Raw genomic sequence first — 27,405 nt, forward strand, 5'->3', positions numbered from 1 at the left:
GCTTTGACACTGAATTTTATTCTCCAGCCTTGGTCATTTCCCTTGTGGTATTTTCTTTTGCCACTAGGTGGCTGTACTGATAGCCTATCTGATCAGGACAGCTTCTTGCCTGAGAAATCAAATACTTTCCACAGAAACATCATCATCATATCATCATCACTTATATTGTATATTATTTCCTCAAAAAATTCAGAACTATTTTGTCTAAAGACAGATCCATTTTTTTCAAACACTTTATAATGATCTGAAGTTAAAAATAAAACCTGTAAAGCTATGTGTTTGATTAGATTATGAAGAATGTTTAAGGATATTTTAAAAACATCTGGAATAGCCACTAATGTATTACTGAACTAGACTCTTATCTGTGGTACCTAAAAATCATTTTTACTGGGAGTCACATGTATCAGCCTCTGTGGTACATAATTCAAATCAACACTGATTGTTTTAAAATTTCAAACAGAACTTCTGACAAGTTTTAAGAATTTTAAGTACATTTTATTAACAATGTATCCCTTTGATAAGATTATGCTTCAGGAGGCTTTTAATGCCCTTGACATAAACTGTACACATTATACAAAAACAAGAAAACCACACACAAAAAAAATCAAGGTGAGCAAAACCATTTGGGGACAAACCTTCTTTAAATTATACACAACTCAATGAAATATTCTTACGGAAAATATATAAATACTTTTTCTTTCTATGTTACAGTTATACAATATAAATCAGATTTCAATGTCTGTTCAGTGACCTACAAACACCAGAACCTCCAAATATGTAGCAGCTTATTACTAAATAAAAAAAGAAGGATATCATGTGGCTAGGGAGCGTTAAGTCTGAGATTTTTTTCACAATCCCTTACCACTTTTCAAAACTAATTTACACCATTTGTTTTACAATGCAGCTTCAGGGTTTCTGCCAGGTCAGTAATGGAACATTTTTCAACTATTATCTATGAAAAATTTTTATCGCCCCCCTCCCCCGCCCCAAGACTTTGTATTTTGTGCTAAATCAACCTATTTAGTGGCAAAATTACAAGGTATACTTTTTTGGCATAAATTATATTTTTCAAATTAAATGTTTTGTAAAGAAAATCAAACAAGATGTGCAATTAATGCATGTTGTGGCATAGCTATCCACCTACATTATAAAAATACTCAAGGGGGGGGATCCACATTCCATGTGAGTCATAAACACCTACTATGAATGAAAAATACTTTGGGAACCTGGAACTAAAAGAAAAAAAGAATGTTCCTAGAAAGATTCTCACAGATTTCAATATTGTCTGATAAGCACTGCTATCCATTTCACTAGCACACTTTTATAATGAAACTCTCACTGTAGTGATACTCTTGAAATTAAGCTGGTGATAATGGATTTCCTGAATGGGGAGGCAAGGGAGACCTTTCCCAACGTACATTTTTGAAAACCTGAAATGTTCTTTTATTCCATCAGTTCTTCTCATAAAACTCTGTTAGTTCTACCTTTTCTTTTTTCCCATGTTTAATGGATTGTGAATTTTAGACACTGGAAGCATAAAACAAAAGGGGGAAAACCTTAATTCCAAAGGATTTTTTCCCAAGGTAGTTTACAAAGCTGATCTCACACAAAATTAGCACCTCACTCTTACCATGCAAAAACAATTGCAGTTATAATTTGGATGACAATTTGATTAGTTTTTATTGCTCAATGATCTGTGCTTTAATGTGGGGATAAAAGGCATCCTCTGAATGGAATGAAAAAAAAATTTATAAAGAGCAGTAGACAAATCTAAGTAAGCACTGACACCTCACTGTTGAACACTTTACTACTGTAATATGCCCTGAAAAACTCAGCTTTAATTATCTCAAGCTCTGGATAAAAGAGCTGAAAACTATTAAAGCTACCATTTCAAAAGAACTTGTACACATGATGTTAGAATAACTAGTATAAGAATGTATATCCCTCCAAAGAGCCTCTTTTATTAATGTTGCTGTCTTATAGAATGGACTTATGCTACTAATCTTTATTAGAAAAATTTTTATTAGGGAGACATCCCCCCTTCAAATCTACCTAGGCATAAATAGGAAATAAATGTATAAGAAATTTTAGACCATATTTAATTATTAATACTAATTTCTAATTTCCTTATTATTTATCAGTATTTACTTAGTATCGTGAAGCTGAAATCTGTTCTTGAAAAAAAATTTCAATTAGAAATGACAATTCACTTTACAATTAGATATTCACAGTTTACAACCAGCAAAACTGCCCAAATTCCTCCAATTATTCAATAATTACCAATAGTACAAATTTGTAAGGACTAAGATTAATTCTAAAATCTTGAAAAACTACAGTATTGACATTATTTTGGTATTTTATAGTCTGGTAGTATCTATTATTTATAGATGACTTTCTCAATTATTTCTATTACCACTGACACCATTCCTAATCTTTTCTGCTATAATTTAATATTTTTAAACACTAAGTTAATCACTTGGCACTGCATGTGAGCATTTTTCATCATAAAAGTCTACTTTTATACAGATGAGTACTTGAAAACGTATTAGACCTGTCAGTGAAACATGGATAAACCAAATAGCACTATACATTTAAGTATAGACATTTTTCTTAGATTACTGATAACCACAAAACTCTGTCTCTCCAAACTAAGTGCTATAGGCAATTATTACAATGTATACATACATGTCTTTCAAAGTAATAGTCAAAAAAACTGTTCAGGCTAATAGTAACAAAGACTTCATTTCAGGATGGATGAGTGAAGTGGGGTCCGGGATGGGGACAGTTGTGTGTTTGTGTGTGTGTGTGTGTGTGTGACGAAAAAGAATTACTGTTAACTTTTGAGGGATTAAACCACAGATTTTATATTCTATATTAACTGAGGTAGTGTTTAAAATCAATGTCTAAAATATGTCAACCCCATTATGAATAAGATTACTAAATTACCTCCTTTGGAGTTTTTAACCACTATTTGGTCTAGTAACTCTGACATTTGGTTCTCTGGAAGGCATTTTAATCATCCAAGACCAAAGACCAAGGTGACAGGCAACGTTCTTAAAAGTACTGTTAACATTTAAATAAACACTTGGGTTCAGTGATAAATTAAAGTTAAAAAAAATATTTTATTTTCACTTGGATTTTATGAGAGAAAATCTGAAGAACCACTTTTTAACATAAGCAGCAGCTTACAGCCCTTATCTGCTTTGTTATAATGTAAGTTGCTACACAGTGCATGTAAGAACAATTCACTGAAGTGCAAAGAGGTGTTATGAAGTGAGATGAAATGCTTCATCCCAATTGGAACTTTCAGTGCCAGTAAATTAAAAAACAAAACAAAACAAAACAAAAACAAAAAAAACCTATCTCTGTGAGTTACGTTTTCTAGTTCACAGGGTTCTTTACAGAGATCTCAAAGAACAAGCCCGTTATAAAAAGGATCTGTACTATGGGAAAGTATTAATCAAGATACTAGGACTGTGTCAAAGCTGATGTGCAACTGTAAAAATGGTATAAACAAATGAATTAAAAAAAGGGTCCTAATCAGTCCAGCTGGATTTTTTTTCTATTTATATATAGACCTCAAAAAAGATAATCCTTTCATTTACAAGCATTCTAATGGTGATGGCCATGCTATTTTTATATACAAATTTGCATATATGTTTAATTCCTGTAAAGATTTCCAAATATCTTTAAACATATACAAATTAAACACACAAATAAACAAAACCTTGCCCTCATCAACTTAACAACTTCACAAATATGATAAAGGCAATGACTGTACTGATAAACTCACCTATCACTGCATTTAGTTTGTGCAAAACAAGAACACTGATATAAAAAAATTAAATTACTGCTGCTTTAAAATTTGGTACTTAAGGCTTTTCACTACAATTTTTAATCATAATTCAAGTTGCATTGATGATTTTTTAAAAAGGAAGTATGGCTCTTCTTTTCCCACGGAATGTGTAAATCGGAGGCAAACTTCTCTCTTCCTCAGGAGATCCAAAGTGTTGTTTACTTTCTTTTGCTTTAGGTCTCAATTAATAGTGCTTGTTCAAGTTCCTGTTTCAAATGGTGACATGGGAAGTTGATGAAAATGAGAAGTCCACTGAAAACATGTGCATTCTACAAATGGGAAATACTCTGAATTATAAAATGACGTTCTGATCTGAGTCAAGAACTGTAGTGAAAAACCTTAACTGGTTCAAATAGCCTATAAGAACACATTGCCACAAAACTGAAAAGACAGAAAACAAACTGTTTGCAAGTCTAGTAACATAAAAATAACTTATAAGTCCTGGGTTGTTGAGGCTCTTCTTTTGCTTTGAGGTTACAAACCTCTGAAGTAGTGTTACAAATATTAAGAAAAATGTGGAAGGGCCAAAGTTCCTCCTCTAATACCAGCAGTTACAGCACACCCCGCTGTGGGGCAGGTGCAGCCTCAGAAACACTGATTCCTGGTTTCCACAAGTTAGTTAACAAACAAGGCATCTTTAGATTTACCCTAAAAAAAAGAATTCAGAAATAACTGTGAAGGGTGCTTCTGCATATCCTATTATTGTTCCACTGTTATTATGCTCTTAAAATGAAAAAATAGAAAACCTATGTAGGTATTCAGTGCTTGGCTCTTGCATATAATGGTAACTAAAACTCTTAAAACTGTGGTAATGAGCAATGAACCCCCAGAGGGCTCAACAGGGAAAAGAGGAAGTTGTTTTGGTTAGGGAAGTCTGCAGTTCCAACTGTGCATGTACCAGTAATTGCTGGAACAGAAGATACTCCTGTCCTTGCTGCTCAGTCAGCCAGCATTTTCTGAGGCTTTGAGGAAATCCACACATATGAGTATACATAGTATTCATCTATATACATCATAAGCACGAGGTCAGGATTCAGCAGATGTATCCACTGCAGGTTGCTTTGGTGGTGTCGCCAGCACAGCCTCTGCTTCTTCATGCATCTAGGACAGAAGGGGTCGACTGTGAACGACTTTCTAGTGTATCCACAGACAGAATCTCTCTTTTAACTTAACACCAAACACAGAATTATTCTTGACAAATCTTACTTACTTGTAAAAACTGTACGTCTTGAAATAATTCTTGTATGAACCTCCGACACGGAAGTCTAAATGTGCAGTGTGAGAGCAAATGGGAGACCTCAGAGTAAAGGCAGATGTCATCGAACGTTTGAGGATACTTCTCCTTAATTCTAAAACCAAAGAAAAGACGATAGTGTGATTAAAAACTATTAATAATGACTCACCTATTTTTCCATCCAAAATATCACTTTTAAAATATTTTTTCCCTCCAGACACTGATCAGATGGCATATTTGGAATGAAGGCATAAGAATATAAAATATTAAATATTCCTACCTCACACTTAAACTAGGTATTTTAAAGTTTGGGGTTATCTGTTAAAATGAGTAAAGCCCAAAAGCTTCTTAGAGAGTCAGAAATATTCTTTTTCACTAGCATGAGAAATTGCAAAATTTATTTATCAGCCCAGGATGACTCAACTATTTTCAAAATTAAGTTTGAAATATCCTTGACTGGGCTCTTTGTATCTTTCCACCTTCTAACAGTGGCTTTTAGCTAAGACAGCATCAGGGGTGGGGTGCAGTGGGGTAATACACAGGCTAAGGACCCACTACTGCTGGAGCATCTGGCCAGGACGTCTGCAGGGGGACCCTGCCATCTGTGTCACTGTTTTTTTAAAAGGTCCACAGGAGACTCTGAGCTGCATTTCTTTTAAGGGCTACACTACTTTTAATAGTGCAGATCAACGATGGTCATAGTTCAATGTGAATTTTCCTTTATCATGTTGCTATGATTTAGAAAAAAAATTAAAATTTTGCAACTTTTATTACAAGAAAGAGGAAAACAGGGGAAAAATGAAACCAAGAAAATACCACTTGTTTTTTGTGTAGGCCTGCTTTTCTCAAACTGTTCAGTCTCAGGATTCCCATACTTTCTTAAAAATTATAGAAGACCCCCAAAGGCTTATTTTTTGTGGTCTATAGCCATTGATAATTACCATATTAGAAATTAAAATTGAGAAAACTTAAGAATATATTTTAATTCATTTAAAAAACAAAACCCATTACTTGTTAACATAAATATATACCTTTTTTTTTCCTGAGAGACAGAGAGCTGAGCATGGGGGTGGGAGGGGTATGTGTGTGGGGGGGGAGGTGGATCCCAAGCACTCTGCCCTGAGTGCAGAACCCAACACATGGGGCTCGATCTCATGACCCTGAGATCATGACCTGAGCCGAAATGAAGAGCCAGATGCCTAACTGCCTGAGTCACCCAGGCACCCCATAAATATTTGCATTTTAATGAAAAATATTTTCTAAAACTAAAAAAGCAAGAAGAGTGGTATTTTACATTTTTAAAGATCTCTTTAAAGTCCAGCTTAATAGAAGATTGGCTGGATTCACATACCTACTTCTGCGTTCAATCTTTGACCATATGCTATTTTGGTTGAAGTATGTGAAGAAAATCTAGCCTCACACAGCTATACCATGTAGAACTACTGATGTAAGCTAGTCTACCTTTTGAAGTATTTCAAGGATCTTTTCACCCTAAAAAGCAGAACAAAGAATACTCACGGTTATAGTTTACTTACGTTAAAAGCCCAGTTTCATGACATTTAGTTGAAACTGAACTACTCAAATTAATGACTAATCTCAGAACTTCTTTGCGAAGGAGTATACGGCACATGGGTGTATCATCTGGAATTGTTTTAACACCTAAAAAAAAGATGAAAATATTTTATCTTTATCACAATAGGAAATGATTACAACTCATGAGATCTGTTTTTAAATCTTACTTAAAGATCTCACATAATCTGCCAATCATTTTGGGAACAAAATTCTAATGGAAGAGGACAACAACAGTTGCAAGCGTTGGCTAAGTATACCTGGATAAAACGGACTTGTAGTCTTGAGACCACGTCTACTAACGTCACCCGTCCACAACAACACTACTAACGTCACCCATCCACAACAACACTACTAACGTCACCCATCCACAACAACACTACTAACGTCACCCATCCACAACAACACTACTAACGTCACCCATCCACAACAACACTACTAACGTCACCCACCCACAACAACAGAACCAACAAGGCCTGGACAGAAACCTGAGAGCTCACCCAGCAGCAGCTCTGCGCTCTTGGTGCTGCTGGCTGAGCCTTCCTGAGACGCTCCGTCGCTGCATCCAGAGATCCCCGAAAACTTAGAAGGAACCACTTCTAAGGGGTTGTGGATAGTCTGCTCACACCAATCAGAATATGGAATGTCTTGAAGGTCTGAAGAAAAAAATCAATTATTTCTATTAAAGTATCATAATGGTTTAATTCCTATGCTTCATTATATACCATAGAGGAAATGATTTCTTGTGATTTCTTTCCAGTTTTCAACAATTATTTTCCATGATGATCTTTAAATTTGGACTGCTCAGATAGCGCAATCTGTTGAATTCTAGAGACATTTATAAATTTTATTTTCCTAAATTACAAAAATAATATATGATTAAAGAATTCAAATAAAGATGTATATAGAATAAAACAGGAAGTTACCGTATCTACTCCGTCCCACTACTCCCACCCCCACACTAAATACCTCTCCAAAGGGAAATACGATTAAAAGTTTGACATATATATCTTTTTTTTTTTTTAAGATTTTATTTATTTATTTGACAGAGAGAGAGCACAGAGGGAGAGTGACAGGGAGAAGCAGATTCCCTGATGAGCAGAGAGCTCAATGCAGGGCTTGATCCCAGTACCCTGAGATCATGACCTGAGCTGCAGGCAGACATTTAACCAACTGAACCACCCAGGTGCCCCCGACATATATATCTTTTAAGATGTTCTGCTACGTTAAATTTGTTTTTCTAGTTCTTTGGGTGTGTAAGTGGGATTATGCTATATTATTATTCTATGATTGCTTTTCTCCCCATTTAATAATTACCAATATAAGAATTACACTTTCCTGAGCTTATCAGTTCATTCCTTAGAATTAAATTTACTACACTACCCAGTGCTAAGGTACTCCTAGATGGGATTTTGAAGTCAACCAAACATCTCAGTGTTGCTAAAGTGACATTAACTTTTTTTGATTTAAAATTTTCTTGAGCACTTACAGTGATCACAGCAAATGGGACATCACTGGGAAGTCTTTGGCTATCCTTTTAGGGAGTAACACTGGGCAACCTATAAAATCATACAACCTTAGTAGTATAAGAAATATTGGAAATTAATTAAAGTTTTCATCTCATGAAAGAAAAGAGATTCAGAGAGAGGAGACACAACTCAGCCAGAAGATAAGAGCTCTTGACAGATGGTCCAGTACTCTTTCTACTATAGCACGTTGTCACAGTAGAGAAAAAAAAAAGCTCTATTTTTAAAACCCAGGAAACCAAACCAATGTCAATCTCTCCCTATGTTGTTTTCCACAGAATAGATATGATCCCTTCATCTTACCTCTAAACACTTCCTAAGATTACAATTTTCAAAATACTAAGTAGATAATACTTTGGTTCCTTGGAAAAGAAGATCTATAAATTTGGCATAGTTTTAAAATTTTGGTTATTAAGGAAATCATGTGCCTTTCAGTGACTTAAAAGTAACACATGCTACTTAATCATTCATTGACTTAAAAAAAAAAAAAAACTATTGCCAAAGATCTGAGAACTGAAGATGTACTTAAAAAACAGTAATGCTGAATAACCAGATAAGAGATGAATATGTTATTTTAGAATCAGTAGATAAGCTACCCAGAGACTATGATGACAAAGTATTTTCAGCACAAGGAGCAGTAAGAAAGTTATACCTCATTCAGTCAACATGTTTCTGAAAAGTTATAAACTATTTCAGCCTCACCTTTAACTTATGATGACTCCTAACATTTCTAACCTGTTAGAATCAGGTCCTATCTCTGAACATGTTAAGCGTTCTCATTAGGGAAAAAAACAAAAATCATTCCTCTAAGCACACTAGAACCATACAATGCATAAAAATCTGTGAAGGTGGCAGATGCAGAATAAAATGTTACCAGATATCTTATTCCAATAGCCTTTCCTCTGAGCTTTACATTTTTGAACCATTACCACCAGACCAGAAGTTTTAGAGAAAGAAACATCTTATGTTCAAGTGTTGATGTTCCTTTAAAATGATCATTAAATAGCACAGGGATTATTTTTTAGTCATCTGCCATGGACAATATGGAAGTCTTTCTGATACACAAAATCTTCAATATGGTCTACAGGAATGCTTCTCAAACTTTATTGTGCACATGAACAACCTGAGAGTCTCGTGGAAGCGCAGATTCTGATTCTGTGCGTAGGGTGGAGTTTGAGATTCTGCATTTCTGACAAGCTCTCGGGTGATGCTGATGCTGCTGGTCCATTGACCATACTTTGGGTAGCAAGAGTTCTGCAGGATCTGGTCTCTGCGTATCTCTCTAGGCTGATCATATATCTCTTTCCCTCTTACTGTCTGAGCTCTACTCACACAGGTGTCTTTTTAGACCCTACTACTCCCCATGCATGCTCCCCTGAGAGAAGACCTTTGCTCAGGCTGTTCACTCTCTCTTCAAATTTTCTATACTCCATCTTCACTTTTTTAGCTTCTAGTCATTCTTTAGATCATAGCTCAATAGTAACTTCTTTAGAAATCTCTTTTTTGACCTGCCTACTTGGTTCTATTCCTTTGCTAATACCATGTACCTATTCTTGCTGGCACTTGTTACAAATGCGGTTATTATATTCACATAATCAACTGATCAAGTGATCAATCAATCCATTCATCCATTGCTTTCCCCACTGAATGAAGCTCAAAGAGTTTAAGAACAGTGTTTTTTTTTTCCCCTCTCATAAATGTTTTTCTGGCATCTAGTTTAATGCCTGACCCATGGTAGCAGCGTAATAAATATTATGTTGAGGACATGAATGAATGAATAAAGGTTTGACGACTTTTTAACCATTTGGCCTTCCTCCCTTCACACTTCTAGGATGGGTATCAGTAGTAAACTGTAATCATTTCCCAATTCAGAGCTCTTCTTCCCTGCTGCTTCTTACTCTAACACTTCACATCACTGGCCAGCCAGCCGAGAGGCTCTGACGGCTGTGCTAAGGTGAGCACCTTTCTGCCTATAGCATATCTTTCACAAGTCCCAAACCTCCTGATGCTCTGCCTGATCACTCTCCCGGAAGCTACAGGTCACAGATGGGTTAGAATTAGCTGTGACTGTCTTGTGACTAGGTACTTGAGGGGCTGGTTTCCCTATTTCTTGTTTGATAAAATAAGTAGAAAACAGTAAAGTAAAATCCATAGTAAGTACTTCATAAGTATTTGATGAATAAGGATACAAATGAAGAAGCAGAACTTGCAGAAACTAAAATATCATAAATGATGTAGAGCCAAATGATTTAAAACAGAATATTCTCTACTGTGTGCAATACATCAGAACAATACTGCCCAAACCTCTCACTCGCAGGAAATGACAATAATTACAACATGATGGGGCCCTGGACAGAGCTGTTCACAGTGGGAAGTGCCTAGTCCAAGGGTCTGTCCAAACCCAGGCCCCAGAGGCATGGAAACACTGAGGGAATTAATGATCTCAGCACACCCATATCCTATCTGTGGTGTATCAGCATGCTACCACCCATCAGTTGGAAAGCTCTGAATCAGAACACCAAGGAGAAATTTAGAAGAGTGACTCAGAGAACTTTGATATCACTAGATTTTTGAGTGTGGCTAGGTGATACTCACCAAGAAAAAGTATCTACGGAAACACTTTACACACATATACAAACACATTATCAGTCTGAAGTTGCTAATATACATGGTCCCCAACTTATGATGCTTGGACTTTACGATGGTGCAAAAATGGTACACGTTCAGTAGAAACTCTCTTGCTTCAAATTTTGAACCTAGAAATTTCCCTGGGCTAGCGATTTGCAGTACGATCCTCTCTTTGACGCCGGACAGTGACAGCTGTCACTGCTCCCAGTCAGCCTTGTGGTCATCAGGGTAAACAGCCAATACACACCCATTCTGTTCCCAGAGAGCCATTCTGTTTTTCACTTTCAGTACAGTATTTAATCAATTACATGAGAAAATCAACACTTATAAAATAGACTTTGTGTTGATGATTTTGCCCAGTGTTCTGAGCACGTTTAAGATAGGCTAGACTAATCTATGTTTGGAAGCTTAGGTATATTAAATGCATTTTGACTTCAGATCTTCTTCAACTTAGGATGGGTTTATCGGGATATAACTCCATCATGAGTTGGGGAAGACCTGCATATGTCATTTGTTGAATCATATAGGAAAGCTGAATCTGAATCTGCTCTCACCAAAAACATATTGTCTACTACACAAAGCAGTGCAGCTAGGTATTAGAAATACAAAAATGAAAAGACATGATAGTCCACACACTGAAGGAACTTAATGAGTGGAAGGGGAAAAAATAACCAACCAATAATGATTATAAGAGATCTACAAAAGGCAATGAGAGTAAAGAGGAAGGAATGTCAACATCTGACTTAGTGAGGGACAGCTTCACAGGTAAAATACTGACATTTAGGATGAGGTGGACCGGCCAAGGAGACTGACTGTGTGTGAATTTGTGTGTGAGGAGGGAGGAAGGGAAAGAGGGAACAGCACGGAAAACTCATTTTTCATGCCTGGAATTATGAAATATAAAGAAATCTGTTGCATTCCCATACACTAATGAGGTAGCAGAAAGAGAAATTTAAGAAAACAATTCCATTTACGATTATACCAAAAATAAAATATCTAGGGAAAAACTTAACTAAGGAGGCAAAAGACCTGTATTCTGAAAACTATAAAACACTGATGAAAGAAACGGAAGATGACACAAACAAATGGAAAGATAATCCATACTCATGGATTAGAAGAACCACTATTGATAAAATACCCATACTACCCAAAACAATCTACAGATTTAATGCAATCCCTATCAAAATAGCAACAATATTTTTTACAGAACTAGAACAAATAATACGAAAATTTGTATGGAATGGCGAAAGACCTCAAATAGCCAAGTAATCTTGAAAATTTCAAGATACAGTACAAAGCTGAAGTAATCAAAACAGTATGGTACTGGCACAAAAACAGACTCAGAGATCACTGGAACAGAACAGAGAGGCCAGAAATAAACCCACACTTACATGGTCAATAAATCTATGGCAAATTATACAAGGGGGCAAGATTATACAAGGGGGGAAAGACAGTTTCTTTAACAAGTGGTGCTGGAAATACTGGACAGCTACATGCAAAAGAAAGAAACTGGACCACTTTCTTGCACCATACACAAAAATAAATTCAAAATGGATTAAAGGCCTAAAGGTAAGACCTGAAACCATAAAACTGTTAGAGAAAATAATAGGTACTAATTTCTTTGACATTAACTATGGGAACATTTCTCTAGATGTCTCCTAAGGCAAGGGAAACAAAAGCAAAACTAAAAAATTATTAGGACTACACTAAATAAAAAGACTTTGCACAGCAAAGGAAACTATCAACAAAACAGTAAGATAACCTGAATGGGAGAAGATATTTGCAAATGACATATGCAATAATGGCTTAAAATCCAAAATATATAGAGAACTTACACAACTCAACACCAAAAAACCAAGTAATCCAATTAAAAATGAGCAGAGGACCTGAACATTTTTCCAAAGAAGGCATACAGATGGCCAACAGACACATTAAAAGATGCTCAACATCATTCATCATCGGGGAAGTGCAAATCAAAACCACACTGAGATACCATCTCACACCTGTCAGAATGGCTAAAATCAAAACACAAGAACTAACAACTGCTGGTGAGGATGTGGAGAAAAAGAAACCCTCATGCACTATTGATGGGAATGCCCTTTGGTACAGCCACTGTCGAAAACAGTATGGAGGTTCCTGAAAAAAATTAAAAACGGAAATACCGTATGATCCAGTAATTCCACTTCTGGGTATTTACCCAAAGAAAACGAAAACACTAATTTGAAAAGATATATGCACTCCTATGTTTATTGCAGCATTATTTATAATAGCCAAGATATGGAAAGAACCCAAGTGTGTATTCACAGTGATTGGCTAAAGATGTGGTGCGCGCGCGCGCACACACACACACACACACACACACACACACACACACACACTAGAGTATTACTTGGCCATAAAAAAGAATGAGATCTTGCCATTTGCAATAAAGCTAACTGAAGTCATCAGAAAAAGACAAATACCATATGATTTCACTCATATGTAGAATTTAACAAAACAAACAAAGAAAAAAGACACAAATAAACAAAACAGACTCTAAAACACAGCAAACAAAATGGTAACTGCCAGAAGAGAGGTGGGTGGGGCCGGGATGAAAGAGATAAAGAGGATCAAGAACAGATTTCTTGATGAACATACAGAATTGTTGAACCACTATATTGTACACCTGAAATATAACACTGTATGCTAATTATGTTAGAATTAAAAAATAATTTAAAAAGAAAAACAGAATTGTTGTATCATTATATTGTACATCCAAAACGAATGTAACATTCTATGTTAATAATAGTCCAATTAAAGAAAAAAAAGACAATAGATCACACAAAGAATCTTGTGTGCTAGGCATGAATAGCCAGTAAAGAACTGTCAACAGACTAATCCCAGGGAATAGTATGAAAGATGAACTGGCAGGGGCCAAACTTGGAGACGAAACACTACCTCCAACCCTCCAATAGGGAAATGCTGAGGGACCAAACTAAGGCTGAGGTAGTGAGAATGGAGTAAGAGGGATGGTCAAAAGAGGTGGGACAAGATTTGTGACTGGAGCAATTTAAATCAGGTGGAGATGGACATAATCACTTACCTGAATGACTACATATTGCACTTAGTTGATTACTGGGCTGGAAACCCAGAATTTCGATACAGACACAATAAAGGCAGTTATCATCTGTATGCTCCTGTAATCCAGTGTCTTCTGTACTTTCTAAAAACAGAGAAGCATCTGAATGGATTGAATTCATTATTTCCGTAAGACTCATCTGCTGTCGTAGCAAGTGAAAAGAGTTTTTTACAAGACCTCCAGTTCCAGATGGAAGACCTGTGCATAAGTAAATATGAAACAAAATCCGATAAAGATAGTATCAATGATACCTCTTTTCAAGATGTCTCAAACTATGTGAATTTTTAAATTAGGAAAATTAGGGAAGAAAACCAGAACTCTTTTTATGACTCAAAATCTTAACCTTAACTGAGAAAAGAGTACTTTGCTTAAAATTAGGAAAATAAAGTTAGCAGATAAGCTTGTATTACTTCAATATAAAATTTTAAATGCAAAATGGAAAATTAAAATTATACAATTAAGACATAATTTCAATTATTCTCAGTATTTCCATAAAGAAACGTAATAATTCTGAGTCTATCTAAAGAGGTACTTGTTAGAAGGAAAAAAAAAAAGATTATGAAGCTTTAAACCTATGGCAGACATGCATATATTCATTAAAATCTTATTGTTCATAACAAAGAGAGATCATGTAATGCATAAGTACGTTTTTCTCTCTCCTTTCCCCACACACCTGTTTCTTAGACCTTTGAGAATCAGCATTATAAATTTTTCATGCATTAGTTTTTAAAAACAGAATCAAATGATCTAGTTTTTGTCTTCTTGAGAGGCTGGGTAGAACATTTTCTTAAGTCCCTCACAAAAATATATTGTGGTTTAGTTTTAAATGGGCTCAAACAATTATTTTGGCATAATTTTTAAATTGACCCAAAAGTAAGTATATCTCAATTTTTAATGTCATCCTACTGAAAAAATTTTCTTTTTAATCAACTTTGTTTTAAAAAGAATTTTCTTTTTAATATAAAGAAGAGTCAGTCTCATGAGAACAGAAACCATGCATTACCTCCTGCCTCATGGGCAAACACTCTGGCACCTCGATCATCGTGTGGAGGTATGTTTTTTGTCTGAAAATAGGGAATATCCTTTACCTAAAACAGATAAATTACAAAGAAGTTCACTTTATGAATATTAGCAAGATTAAATGAAATGCAATTTAAATAGAATTACTACAGCACATGAACGTACAACAAAAAGTTCATGAGAGAAGGTTAAATTACCAAAATTTGATAAAATAACAAATAATCCTTAAGTTCTTATCTACTCTTGGTAATTTAAATATTAAAATAATTATTTTTAGAATTTATTTAAAATGTCTTTAGATTCCTGAGCAAATGCGGATTCTTTAGTACTATCTATCATGTAGGTATTTGTGAGTATCTCATGGGATTAGGACCACCTTATATGACTGGGCACATGTGGCAGTCCTGTGCAGGATAAATAGGTTCAAGGATTATTTTAAAAAAAAAGGAATATACTGTATACCTCAATCTTACACAACTTTGTGTTCAATGTCAAAAAAACAAAAAATAAATATAAAAAAACAAGGATAAGTCAAATGTGATTAAAAAGCAAAGTTAAAAATTCACTAAACTTCTATAGAGAATATACCGATAAGAAATCAAACAAGATGCTGATTTAGTATGGGAAAAGAAGGAAGCATAATGTTCCGGGGACTTGGAAATACTAAATAAAAAAGTACAGAATAAATTGAGAAAGGTGAAATAATTTTCATCATAAAATGTTTTTAAACAAAACTGCTTTAAAAAAAATTATCTTCTCCCAAAATAGTATTCACTCTAAATTGTAATTTCTAGTAAGCAGTTGTACAACATGAAGTAATAGGAAAATAGAATTCATGATACCTGGAATATATCATTGATGTCTACTGGAAGAGCAAGACCAATATAGTCATCTGAACTACCATACGTTGCACTGGACACCATGGACCTCACTGAGGAGGATCGCTGCAGGGTATTTTGATTAATAGGACTTAATAAATCTTCTTTATCTAATGAAGCATAACTTAAAGCTTTCATGAACCTATAAAACCATAAAAAAAAAAAAAAATCCCACTTGCATTAGTTTCTTGATTTGTAATATTTATCATATAGAGGAATTACAATTTATTTTTTTAACTTCAAAAAGATAAGTAGCTAGCCAAGTACTAAACAGTGCCATCTTGTTTATTAATAGCATATAAACACTTGAAATCATTTAGCTGTTATAAAATGATATACAAAAGACCATCCATAATGTGACTGTTTTGAAAAACAACTACTATGGCCTCCCAGGTAAAAGTGAAAAGGTGGGCAATTAAGGTAACTTTCAATACCTAGAATTTAAAAAAAAAAAATGTCCTCAGAAGTCACAGGTATGATCCAAGGACTATCTTCACAATCATTTCAAACTAGTAAATTTGCTATCATACAACTAAGGGCATGTCTATTAACTCCATTTAACGTTATTTTTATGAAAAATAAGAATACTTATCATCCTTTGTGTGATAATTAATGCTTTAGCAACAAGATTTATGTAACACAGAAGACACAAAACAGCAATAATGTTATCATTTGTAAATATTACAAGACAGTTTTATTTAAAGCACTGATATGTCTGCAATACACTCCTTACTAGTGACTCCATAATAAATATGGTATACTGATATTTCCTTAAGATAAAAGTTTCTTATTCATGCAACATACATGCTAAAATATTTACTAGGCACCTGCTTTGTATATATAACAAGGCTCCACAGTTAAGGTACACTGGCATTTAGAAACCCAAGTCATTTAAAATGTAACAATGTAGCCTGATATTTAAAAAAGGAATTATTTTATAATGCACACAAAATCCTTCAAAATTGTAGCTATTAAGATTATCATAGTTGGGACGCCTGGGTGGCTCAGTCGGTTAAGCATCTGCTTTCAGCTCAGGTCATGATCCCAGGGTCCCGCATCTGGCTCCTTGCTCAGCGGAGAACCTGCTTCTCCCTCTGCCTGCTCTGCCTGCCGCTCCCCCTGCTTGTGTTCTCTCTCTCTCTGACAAATAAATAAAATCTTAAAAAAAAAAAATTATCATAGTAAAAACCACTCCTAATTTCTGCTTAAAAGACTCCTAACTGAAATTGACAAATTTCATAAAACAGGTCAGTGGTTTTAAAATTAAATTGTTAAGCCTCTCTTATTTCATAAAACTCTTAAAGGAGTATTGGAGGTGGAGGAGGTGGTGGATACTTGCCTTCCCAATCCCTATTTCAACTGACTAGCTCCATTTTAATCTATTCCACATATTGGGTTTCCACAGAAATGTTTTTGTGAAGAGAGAGATTCTATACTTAAAAAGCAACATTCAAAAAGCTTAAAACCACTGATCCAGTCCAAATTCTATTAGATGAGGCAACTGAGGCCTAGATATTTCAAAATTCATGAACTTTCCCACACAGATTCATAATAGTGAGCAAATGAGGTCTGCTTGGTTTTGTCCTGGATTGATGAAGTTTTGCAAAGCTACTGAAGTCTAGGCAGATGAGACATTACAGCATAATTTATGAAATCTTCTTCAAGTTCATTCACTCAGTGCCAGGATTAGAATTTAGGATTAAGGATTCCTCCTTCAGTGTTTGTTCTACCATGTCCCAAGTAAATATCTCAGTGAGATACGATTTTTAAGACTGGGGAATCATGCTATCCATTATACCATAGGTATGTATCTGCATGCCTACCCTTTTAATTTTATAAGAAAACAAAACAAATAATAATAGTCCTTCTCAGCCTGGATTCCAAACTGTTATTTTGAAGTAAATTTGTAGTTAGCTTCCATCACTTTCATTTTCTCTGAACTAACCAAAGGTAAGAAGTAGGAATAGAAAGACTGATGCCGACACGGTTTTTTCCTCCATGGAACCTGGTACACACACAGTAAGTACTAAATACAATTTGAAAAACAAATGAAAGATTTGATGAACATAAAGTCCTGTTATGCTGTCATACCTTTGTACAAGCTGTGCCTGTCTCCTGTTATTTCTTGTTTTTATTTTTTTCCCTCCCAAGAAATTAAAGCACCTATTCATCCTTTATATAATGCCAATAACTTGGCATTTTACTCCAGGAGTAAAATTTCCAAATAACTTTCTTCTGGTCTAACAGAGAATATAGGAAATAAGATTCTAAGAACCCAGATTGGTTAGGAAATAAGTGATTTGGGGTAGCTGTCTTTTCTGGTCTATTCTTACGAATATTTAAACAGTACAACTCTTTAATCTATGCCTTCATCAATTTGGATAGAAATGGCCTGCTTCGATGGGCTATAATCAACCAAATCATATGACATCATAACAGCTCTTTGGTGACTGCACTGAGCTGTACGATGGTGCAACTCCTACTGCTTACTTTGCTGTGCTACGTTCCTTACTGCTCTGGCTGCTGCAGTGGTCTCTGAATTTTCAAATACTTTGTTGTAATACAAAAGTTTCCTCCTTTGCTACCAGTTTTATCAGCTGTCCTTTCCTGTTACAGTGTTCCTACCAATCAGAAGCTTCTAATTGTTGTTCCCATAGGCCTGAAAACGTGATATCAAAGCTTGTTAGGATAAGTATCAACTTTGAATGTGGATCAGAGGTATCTCTTCTGAATACAATTCATGAACCTTACTGCATAGATTGAGACTAGTGAGCTATTAACAGATTTGCCTTTGTTCTGAATTGATGAGGTTGCCAAAGATGGGTGAGTTCTTATATGAGACATCACTGCATAATTTATAAAATTCTATCAAATGGGATATAATTTATTATCTGCTACAAAGGAACCCCTTCTACTAAATGCATTAGCATTACTGAAATAAAACTGCTTAATAACTTTTTAATGTTATTAAGAATTTGGTTCTGTAAAAGCCAAATGGGTTACATAAGGAAATAACTACCCATAATGCTAATGATGATGATATGTGTCAAGCACTATTCTCAGTATTTGACAAATACTAATCCATTTAAATAAATGGGAATTAATAACAAAAACTAAGTAAATTTTTAGAAGTATTTGGCCCAACAATAACAAAAAAAAAAAAAAAAAAAAAAAACAGGTACAGAACCTTCGCAACAACCAAATTTTACATTGCATATATTTTAAAGGTAAAATCAAAATTGTTTATTTGGATCAACCTGGTCACAATCTTTAGATATGGCATAGAAATTCCCTAAAAGTTCTTGAGCATAGGCAAATTGCTACTGCTGAATCCTGCGGGCCAAGTAATTCACTTAATGTTCGTTAGGTTCCTACTAAATAATCACAGCTACTTAAGACAAACTGAAAAGAATTTTACTAAAATTTGTAGTTACTTAAAAAATATAGTAATAATAAAGGTCAACTTTTGGAGCCTTAAATTGACCTACCTGAAAAGGTTGTTTGTTATTGTAGGTCTTAAGCTCCTGATTCCCCCGACATGCTTCTTTTTAAAATCGATCCTTGCAGAAGCGAGAAATAAAAAAAAACTTGTGACTTGTGTGTCCTTGCAAACCATAGATGTTTATTTCAGGGCCTAAAAGAATTTCTTTTCCCCCCTCGCAGCTGCAAGAATCCATTTCAAATCATATCGGGTAACTAGGAGCTTAGAGCCTACCATAGTAAACAATTACAATTGGTCAGTTCTGAGGCTTATGTAGATGTAAAACCTGCCTAGTGCTTTCCAGTTAAGTCTGTTAAAATGCAACCACTATTGTTCATTTTTAAATGTGCATTTGCTCACCTGCTTGGTGTTAACCTGGACTCAAAGCTGCTGGCCTTCATAGTGATGGTGTCGGTAAACAGCACATCTTTTGCTGGCGATGCCAAAGCCTCAGAATGAGATAAGGACGGATGCATTCTTTGTTGCTGCAATCTTTTCAGCGTAGCATAGCCAAAGGCGTCTCTAGAACTTGTGTAACTAAAGTTACAATCTGCTAGACTTTTAATTGTAGCAATAGAGGGTGCTTTAAGGGACTGTGCTCTTCTAGGAAGTGTGTGAGAAGAACCTGGAGGCACCAGGGACACGGAGTTTGATTTGGAGAGAGACAGATGGTTAGACTGCGGCGTCAGACAGTGGCTTGTCTTAACAGTTTTAGTACTTACCACAGTACTCATACTTCCACAGTCTGTGTCCACAGTCGTAGCATCGATACCTACTGTCTCTCGTGAAGGACTTGAACTCATTGAACTTATGCCACTTGTTGTAGTGTCTGTATTAAAACTTTGGCTACGTATCTTCATATGTGAGCTTGTTGAACTTTCTACAACTAATCTCTCTCGGCTTGTGTTTTCTCTGTGATTCTCTGTACCAAGACTCTTCGTGAATTTTAAGTCATTCTCTCCAATACTTGGAGTACTACCAGTGTCTTCAATGTGCTTATTCCCAACAAATGAAGTTTCTAATTGTAATGTCTTCTGTACTGTGGATATGGGTGTGAAATCATCACTATGATTAAAGTCAACACTGGGCTCCGTAAGTGTTCTGATCCGCCTGTTGTTTGTCTTATTTTCGGATGACGGTTTCCCTCCTTTCGGATCACTGCTACTACGATGTTTTTTATTAGGCAAAGTAAGCGAATTTAAGATACGATTCTTCACAAGTTTACTAGAAGCAAAGAAAGGGAATGAATTTTTATCCTTTATAGGTCCAGGTCGATCATAAAATGCTGGCTCTGTATCTTCATTGATGTCAAGAAAAAACGTACTGGTAGAGCTGCTGCCAAACCGGTCATCCTCCATTATGAACATACCTATGATCAAAGGATTGTTAATAAAAGCACATAAAAAAATGACAAAACAAAATCATGGCAACTGTTAGTGACATATTTCAAGAATATTTTGTTGAATAGTCATCTGGGAAAAAAAATTTTCAAAAATAAAGGGTTAAATTGCTGAGAAGCCACATAAAAAAAAAAGAACTTCTTGAGACCAAGTGTTTGAACTTAAATAAAATGTGAAATTATGTCATTATGAGGAACTTCTGTTATTTCCCAAGAAAAACTAAAGGATTCATTATGGCACAGTTTACATGAAGTGGTTTTTTTTGCTTGACTGTTTTAATGGCAGGGAGTTTCCAAAACCTCTAAATATTCAGCATACAATTAAAGGAAAAGGGAGATTTGACCATGGATGTTCACTCAGTTGGTACAGATTCTTGTTAATTTTTCAAATCACAATAGTGGGAGAAATTAATCTTATAAGAAATGAATTCTTAGTCTTAAAATATCTTTTAAAGAACCAAGTCACAGCATTTTAAATTCATGTTTAAATCAGTTAGGCTTATTTATTTTCCTTTAGGTACTAAGTAAGTCATCTAAATTCAGTGTCTAACTCTAATAAAAAAAAAAAGACTCAATCTGGGTGTCCAATGACATCTATGAGCTTTTATCCTATTTTTATTTTTAGCTTTTTTGTTCAATAGTTATAAACTACTTCAAATTTACTTTGAAAGAAAGCAAAATAAAATCCCAAATAAACTTGCATAATGTATTTTCAGATTTTGTCAATTCTAAGATGCACATTTTTCACAAGTAATTCTCTAAAATCAGAATGCATCTTGTAATCAGTGGTATGTCCTAGTTTAACAGGCAGTATTTTTTTCTTCTTTTTTAGTGATACATAAAATACTGGTGCATCTTATAATTCACAGCATCTTAGGCCTGGTAAAATATGGTTTGAAAAATGTTGCACCATCTTCTTAAAAAGAACCATGTCTTAAGTTTTGTACGACTAACAATATTTAGCACAGGGCTTAAAACCACAAACTGTTTTTTATTTAATTGATTTTTGATACTCTATCTTTTAACAGTTTCAATATTTAGTTTTAAAATTTGGCTCTTCTCTCAAAAATGAATATGTAAATATAATATCTCTTAAAAAATACATTCTGGTTCAACAATCTCTGTATCTGAAAAATGAGTGAAAAAGTATGTAAATGAAGGTAAGCAAATATTTACTTTTTAGATTTTATGATAAGCAAAAAGGGGAATAGGTTCTTCTGGCACATGGCTTATTTTTTAACTCTGTCAGTAAGACTTTTCCGAAGGCTATTTAGAAAAGCAAGGAGAGAGAACAATGTAGTCTGGTGGCTATTACTCTCTGTTGTGAAAAGATAACACATTCTCCAAGACCACATTATTGCCAAATTATCTTAGAAAAAAGTAAATTAGGAATGTAACAAATACATTTAAATTGTGACATTACAAATACAAATGTTAATTTCAGCTAACTTTATATTATCTTGTCAACAATACTCACTTGATGGTGCAGATTCACTTTCACTATTATGTCTAGAGCTGGTTGACTCTGAGTTCAAACTCAGGGTGCTTGGGATAGATGAAAGTTCATTACAGAGTTGTTCTACATCATCTGGAACCACAGGCCACAGATGTTTGCGACTGTGCCGTACAGAATCCCAGCTGTGACATTTCAGAATATCACAGCCCTGTTTGGTTTTGGCTATGAGCCCAAGCACATATACACAGGTCCTATATGTAAAAGATGTAGTAATGACAGTTTATAATTCCAAACTGAGATTTCTTAAAGCAACCAAAATATTAGTTTGCTATATGTACATTTGAATTTTCTTTAAAAGTCATTAAAAATTGTTTAGCTTGTAGAAAAATGTATTAAAATGAGTTAGGGGTAACTTAGAAGTCATAAGTAACATGAACACCTTCCTAATATAGATAGTAATTACAAAGAAGTAGTTTAAAAGAACATAATGCAATCTTAGGGGGAAAATGACATATATTAACTTTTCTGGGATAAATCTGGAATATATGGGCTATTGGACTACAGCATATACACTATACTTTCACTGTTTACCAGTTACTAAACTTCAACATTATAATGATAAAAATGAAACAGTAACATTAAGCAAGGAGTTCCTTAAGATGTTTACCTTAGTGCATCTAAAAAAAAAAAAATTTTTTTTTTTTTTTTTTTTTTTTTTAAGTAAACTCTACTCCCAGTGTGGGGCTTGAACTCATGGCCCCAAGATCAAGAGTCGCATGCTCTACTGACTGAGCCAGCCAGGTGAGCACCCCACCCTTTTCTTTTTAAATCTTATCTAATTAGGATTTTCAGTGAATTAATAGTTCTAATGGACTACTGAATCATAAAATACTCTTCCCTCACAGCCATTTGTGAACAAGAATATATACATTAGAAAGATTTGTGAGTAAAATAACATACCCTCTGATTGAAAGAACCTCACACTGCTTTGCAAGTTTTAGTATATCTGGAATCACATTTTCTTCCTGTAGCAAATTGAGACCCCAATTTGATGAGCCAATATTTCCCTGAAAGAAAAGAAATCACTTATATCAAATATATTTATAAGAGTAACTCTTTCAAGAAATTTGGAGAGCTATCAAAAAATGTAACCCCATCTATGAGAGAGAAAAAAATGTGAAAAAAACCCTTAAATATGGAACTTCAGAAAATAATGCTCCATTTGTTTTAGAAAGAAAACTAATAGCTTAATCATTTATTTTTCAGTCTAAAAATATACTTAAAATGGGCAGAAATAATCTTGGTCTTAGAATATTAATCTGAGAACAAGTTCTAAATAAAATGATTTTTATTATTAATGGGAAGATTTTTAAAAAATCTAAAAATGATGAAGATCTTATAGAAGTGTTTATTACAAACCAAGGCCCAAAGAGATGCTTTCAGTTTTTTAATTTCTTCCCATTTATCCAAATCTGGGGTACGAACATTGTGACAGAGTTCGGTAATAATATTCTGGAGAAAGAAAAAAAAAAAGAAAAACAAAGCATGAGTAACAATATGTTTTCAATGCATCTTAAAACCAAATTTTTAAGGTTTGCATTTAGTAATGTTTGCATATTTAAAATTCTAAAATAATTTTATGTAAACTTTCTTAAGCAGCATTAGTGCAGGGGCTCTGAGTTCCTATTCTGGAGTTAGCACTTTCTAGCTATGTGGTTTTGAGCAAGTTAGTTAATCCCCCATGCCTTGATTTCCAATCTCTAAAATACGGATCTGTTTCATAAGGTGTAATGATCTAATCATCACATACAAAGTGCTTAACAAAGTACTTAGTACCTAATATTATAAAAATGTTAGTCACATTATCAGTTTTTTAAATAGAACATAATACTAGTGAATTAAAAAAACTAATATGAAAGATATGTGCTCCAAAAGTCTTCACAGGCTTAATAGAAAAATAGGACACTATAGAGTACATTTACGCAAAACTTTTGCTCCTGGGATGAACACTGATACAAAAATGAACTGCCAGATTACTAGAGTTCAAAAGACACACATGCAAATACTTCTATTTCTAAAATAAGAAAAAAGTTGCATTTATTGAAAACACTTAGTAGCAAGACATATTCACAGCCATACATTTGGTGTGCATATAATCAAAGAATAACTGCTTGACACTAAGCCTGTTATATTCCATGAAGTTTAAGAGAATAGTACAAACAGCAATTACACTTCCAGTTTGTTGCTCACCAAAGGTAACTGAATCTGTATCAGGTTCAGTTTAACTTCCCAACAAGAACAATGAAGAAATTCAGTTTTTCGTATGTTTCTACTAACAAGATGAACTTCCCAACAAACTATAAAGGACAGAACTCAGACTTAAAGTGGCTTACTTTACATAACAAATTAGCTATGCAAAAGTTGACACATAAGTCAGGGAAAGGCATGCAAACCAGTGATCTATCAGGATTATGAACAAAGAATGCCTAAGTCAGTTATAAGATAGAGGGCTTTAAAAGCAATTATGCTGCTAACTTTAAGGCTTTTGAGTAGTTTTTGCAAAGGTAATACTTTAGCAATATTGAGATTTTTTTCTATAATTGTAGTTATTTAAAACAAGTTAATTATGTTTTTACCTGTACTTCCAACAAATGACAGCCTGTTTTGTGGTGTACCAGTTGTCCATAGAGGTGTACAGGCAGGTAGACATGAGGACGCTGTAATCTAGTATAATAAAGATGATTGATATACCTATTGCCTCATTTACAATATGCTAATTAAAACAAGGACTACTAATAAAGTACTAGGTAAAGATGTAATCTCTCGGCATACATAAAAATATGAAAGTGGAAAAGCGTGAGGATTTCTCTAGAAAGTAACAGTTTAGCTGGCCTCAAAGTAGTGAGTAATAGTAAGAGAGTTGAGACCAGAAAAACAGACTAGGGTAAAAGCATGGAAGGTATATAAATTATATTAGTAAGGGTATTCAGCATGTTATGAGTGCCACTGGAATTCTTGAGCAGTCAATGATATGCTTTAAGATTTTTTTCTTATGTCAGTGAAGGGAATAAAATTTCCAAGTACTCAGAAAATTTCAAAAAATAAAGATTATGAACTGGTTTTGAATTTTATATTAGAGGACAAGTTAATAAATTATTCCATTAACTAGACTGTACCTTTGGTTACTCCGACGAACATAGTTATCACCATCAATTGGCTTTCGATAAGTAGTAAGTGCTTCATTAAGTTGTTCCTCAATCAAGTCAACATATTTTGAATTATATTCCTGGAAGATAATACTGTTTTAATTGTTTACAGTATCATATTGTTCATTAAATTCATAACATGTTAGGTACCTACCAAATCTTAAAAGCATAAATATGAGAAAAATGAACATCTGTACAGAAAATTTAAAACATTTTTAAAAATGGTAGAACAAGGTATTATGAATGCAAATGCTCTATCATACCCAAAAGCTTCCTGCTTATACTCTTATCCCCATTTTCAATTATTATTTTAGAGTCCATATAAGTAAGTTTTGTTTTTCATCTTATTTAAATCCCTTTCCCCATTAAATATGAAAAACTAGCCTCTTAATATTAAACCATAAACATATTCACTAGAAATTTAAAAAGGAAAATTAAATGAATTGTATCATTTTAGCACCTTCTGGGAAAAATAGTATCTCTTTCCCCACTGATTTGAATCACCTCAAATGTAAAAAATGTTTCCAACTAAAACTTGAAAAACTTTAGCTAAATTCTTTAAACTGAAAGTCAGTCAGTCATACTGCCATCTTCATGGCAAAACATCTCCACTTTATTTTTTAACATTTTTTAATTTAAATTCAATTAATTAACATACAACGTATTATTGGTTTCAGAGGTACAGGCCTGTGATTCATCAGTCTTATATACTACCCAGTGCTCATTATATCACATGCCCTCCTTAACGCCCATCACCCAGTTACCCCACCCCTCCACCCACTTCCCCTCCAGCAACCCTCAGTTCGGTTCCTATGATTAAGAGTCTCTTACGGTTTGTCTCCCTCTCTGGTTTCATCTTGTTTTATTTTTTCCTCCCTTCCCTTATGATCCTCTGTTTTATTCCTTAAATTTCACATATCAGTGACATCATATGATAATTGTCTTTTCTCTGATTGACCTATTTCGCTTACCATAATACCCTCTAATTCCATCCACATCATTGCAAATGGCAAGATTTCGTTTTTTGATGGCTGTGTAATATTCATGTGTGTGTGTGTGTGTGTGTGTACACCACATCTTCTTTATCCATTCATCTGTCGATGGACATCTGGGCGCTTTCCATAGTTTGGCTATTGTGGACATTGCTGCTATAAACATTGGGGTGCAGGTGCCCCTTCAGATCACTACATTTCTATCTTTGGGGTAAATGCTAAAAGATCTCCACTTTAAACTGTTTAGAAGGAATTGGTAGAACCTCTTTGGAAAGCAATTTGGCAGTATGTATCAAAAATGTTACTTCACATACTTTTTTTTTTTAAAGATTTTATTTATTTATTTGACAGAGAGAGACACAGCGAGAGAGGGAACATAAGCGGGGGAGTGGGAGAGGGAGAAGCAGGCTTCCTGCGGAGCAGGGAGCCCGATGTGGAGCTCGATCCCAGGACTCTGGGACCATGACCTGAGCCGAAGGCAGACACTTAACGACTGAGCCACCCAGGCGTCCCGTTACTTCTCATACTTTCTGGCTCAACAACTACACTTTTAGAAATTTATTCTATAGAAATATATGTACAAGCATGCAAAGACATATGGAAGAATATCCAGCAAACACTGTTTACTAAACAAAAAAAGTTGGAAACAATGTAAATACAGGAGTGGTTATAAAAATTAAGGTACATTCACATAATGTACTATGCAGCCATCAAAAAGAACAAGTTAGATTTAAATGTATAGCTCTGAAAAGATCCCTCAGATATACTGCTAAATGAAAAACTTACTCTTATCTACACTTGAAAATAGAACTCATTTGTATTTTTAAATAAAGAGTATGTACATATAGGGGACTCAGTCGTTAAGTGTCTGCCTTCAGCTCAGGTCACGATCCCAGGGTCCTGGGATCCAGCCCCCCATCGGGCTCCCTGCTCAGCAGGAAGCCTGCTTCTCCCTCTCCCACTCCCCCTACTTGTGTTCCCTCTCTCGCTGTCTCTCTCTGTGTCAAATAAATAAATAAAATCTTAAAAAAAAAAAAAAAGA

At 34.6% G+C, this 27,405-nt stretch overlaps 1 protein-coding gene across 7 annotated transcripts in view; it reads right to left on the minus strand.

Moving 5' to 3' along the window:
• Window positions 1-473: 473 nt before the first annotated feature.
• The window catches only part of RICTOR (RPTOR independent companion of MTOR complex 2), a 123,816-nt gene continuing 96,884 nt past the window's right edge, over window positions 474-27,405 (minus strand). For 4 of the 7 annotated variants that reach the window (XM_036111087.2, XM_036111093.2, XM_078066670.1 and 1 more), the window contains 14 exons: window positions 25,342-25,451; window positions 24,802-24,889; window positions 23,585-23,677; window positions 23,126-23,232; window positions 22,187-22,416; window positions 19,671-20,679; window positions 19,318-19,389; window positions 15,794-15,971; window positions 14,935-15,019; window positions 13,896-14,129; window positions 7,160-7,315; window positions 6,626-6,749; window positions 5,067-5,205; window positions 474-4,957 (listed from right to left, as the gene is read on the minus strand). In XM_036111087.2, the coding sequence (XP_035966980.1) occupies window positions 4,883-4,957; window positions 5,067-5,205; window positions 6,626-6,749; window positions 7,160-7,315; window positions 13,896-14,129; window positions 14,935-15,019; window positions 15,794-15,971; window positions 19,318-19,389; window positions 19,671-20,679; window positions 22,187-22,416; window positions 23,126-23,232; window positions 23,585-23,677; window positions 24,802-24,889; window positions 25,342-25,451 (2,700 nt within the window). In that variant the 3' untranslated portion in view covers window positions 474-4,882. The remainder of the gene's footprint in view (window positions 4,958-5,066; window positions 5,206-6,625; window positions 6,750-7,159; window positions 7,316-13,895; window positions 14,130-14,934; window positions 15,020-15,793; window positions 15,972-19,317; window positions 19,390-19,670; window positions 20,680-22,186; window positions 22,417-23,125; window positions 23,233-23,584; window positions 23,678-24,801; window positions 24,890-25,341; window positions 25,452-27,405) is intronic. The other 3 variants (XR_013445533.1, XR_013445532.1, XM_036111088.2) reach the window with 3 other exon arrangements.

Source organism: Halichoerus grypus, chromosome 2 (assembly GCF_964656455.1).
Source record: "Halichoerus grypus chromosome 2, mHalGry1.hap1.1, whole genome shotgun sequence".
Classification (NCBI taxonomy): Eukaryota; Metazoa; Chordata; class Mammalia; order Carnivora; family Phocidae; genus Halichoerus; species Halichoerus grypus.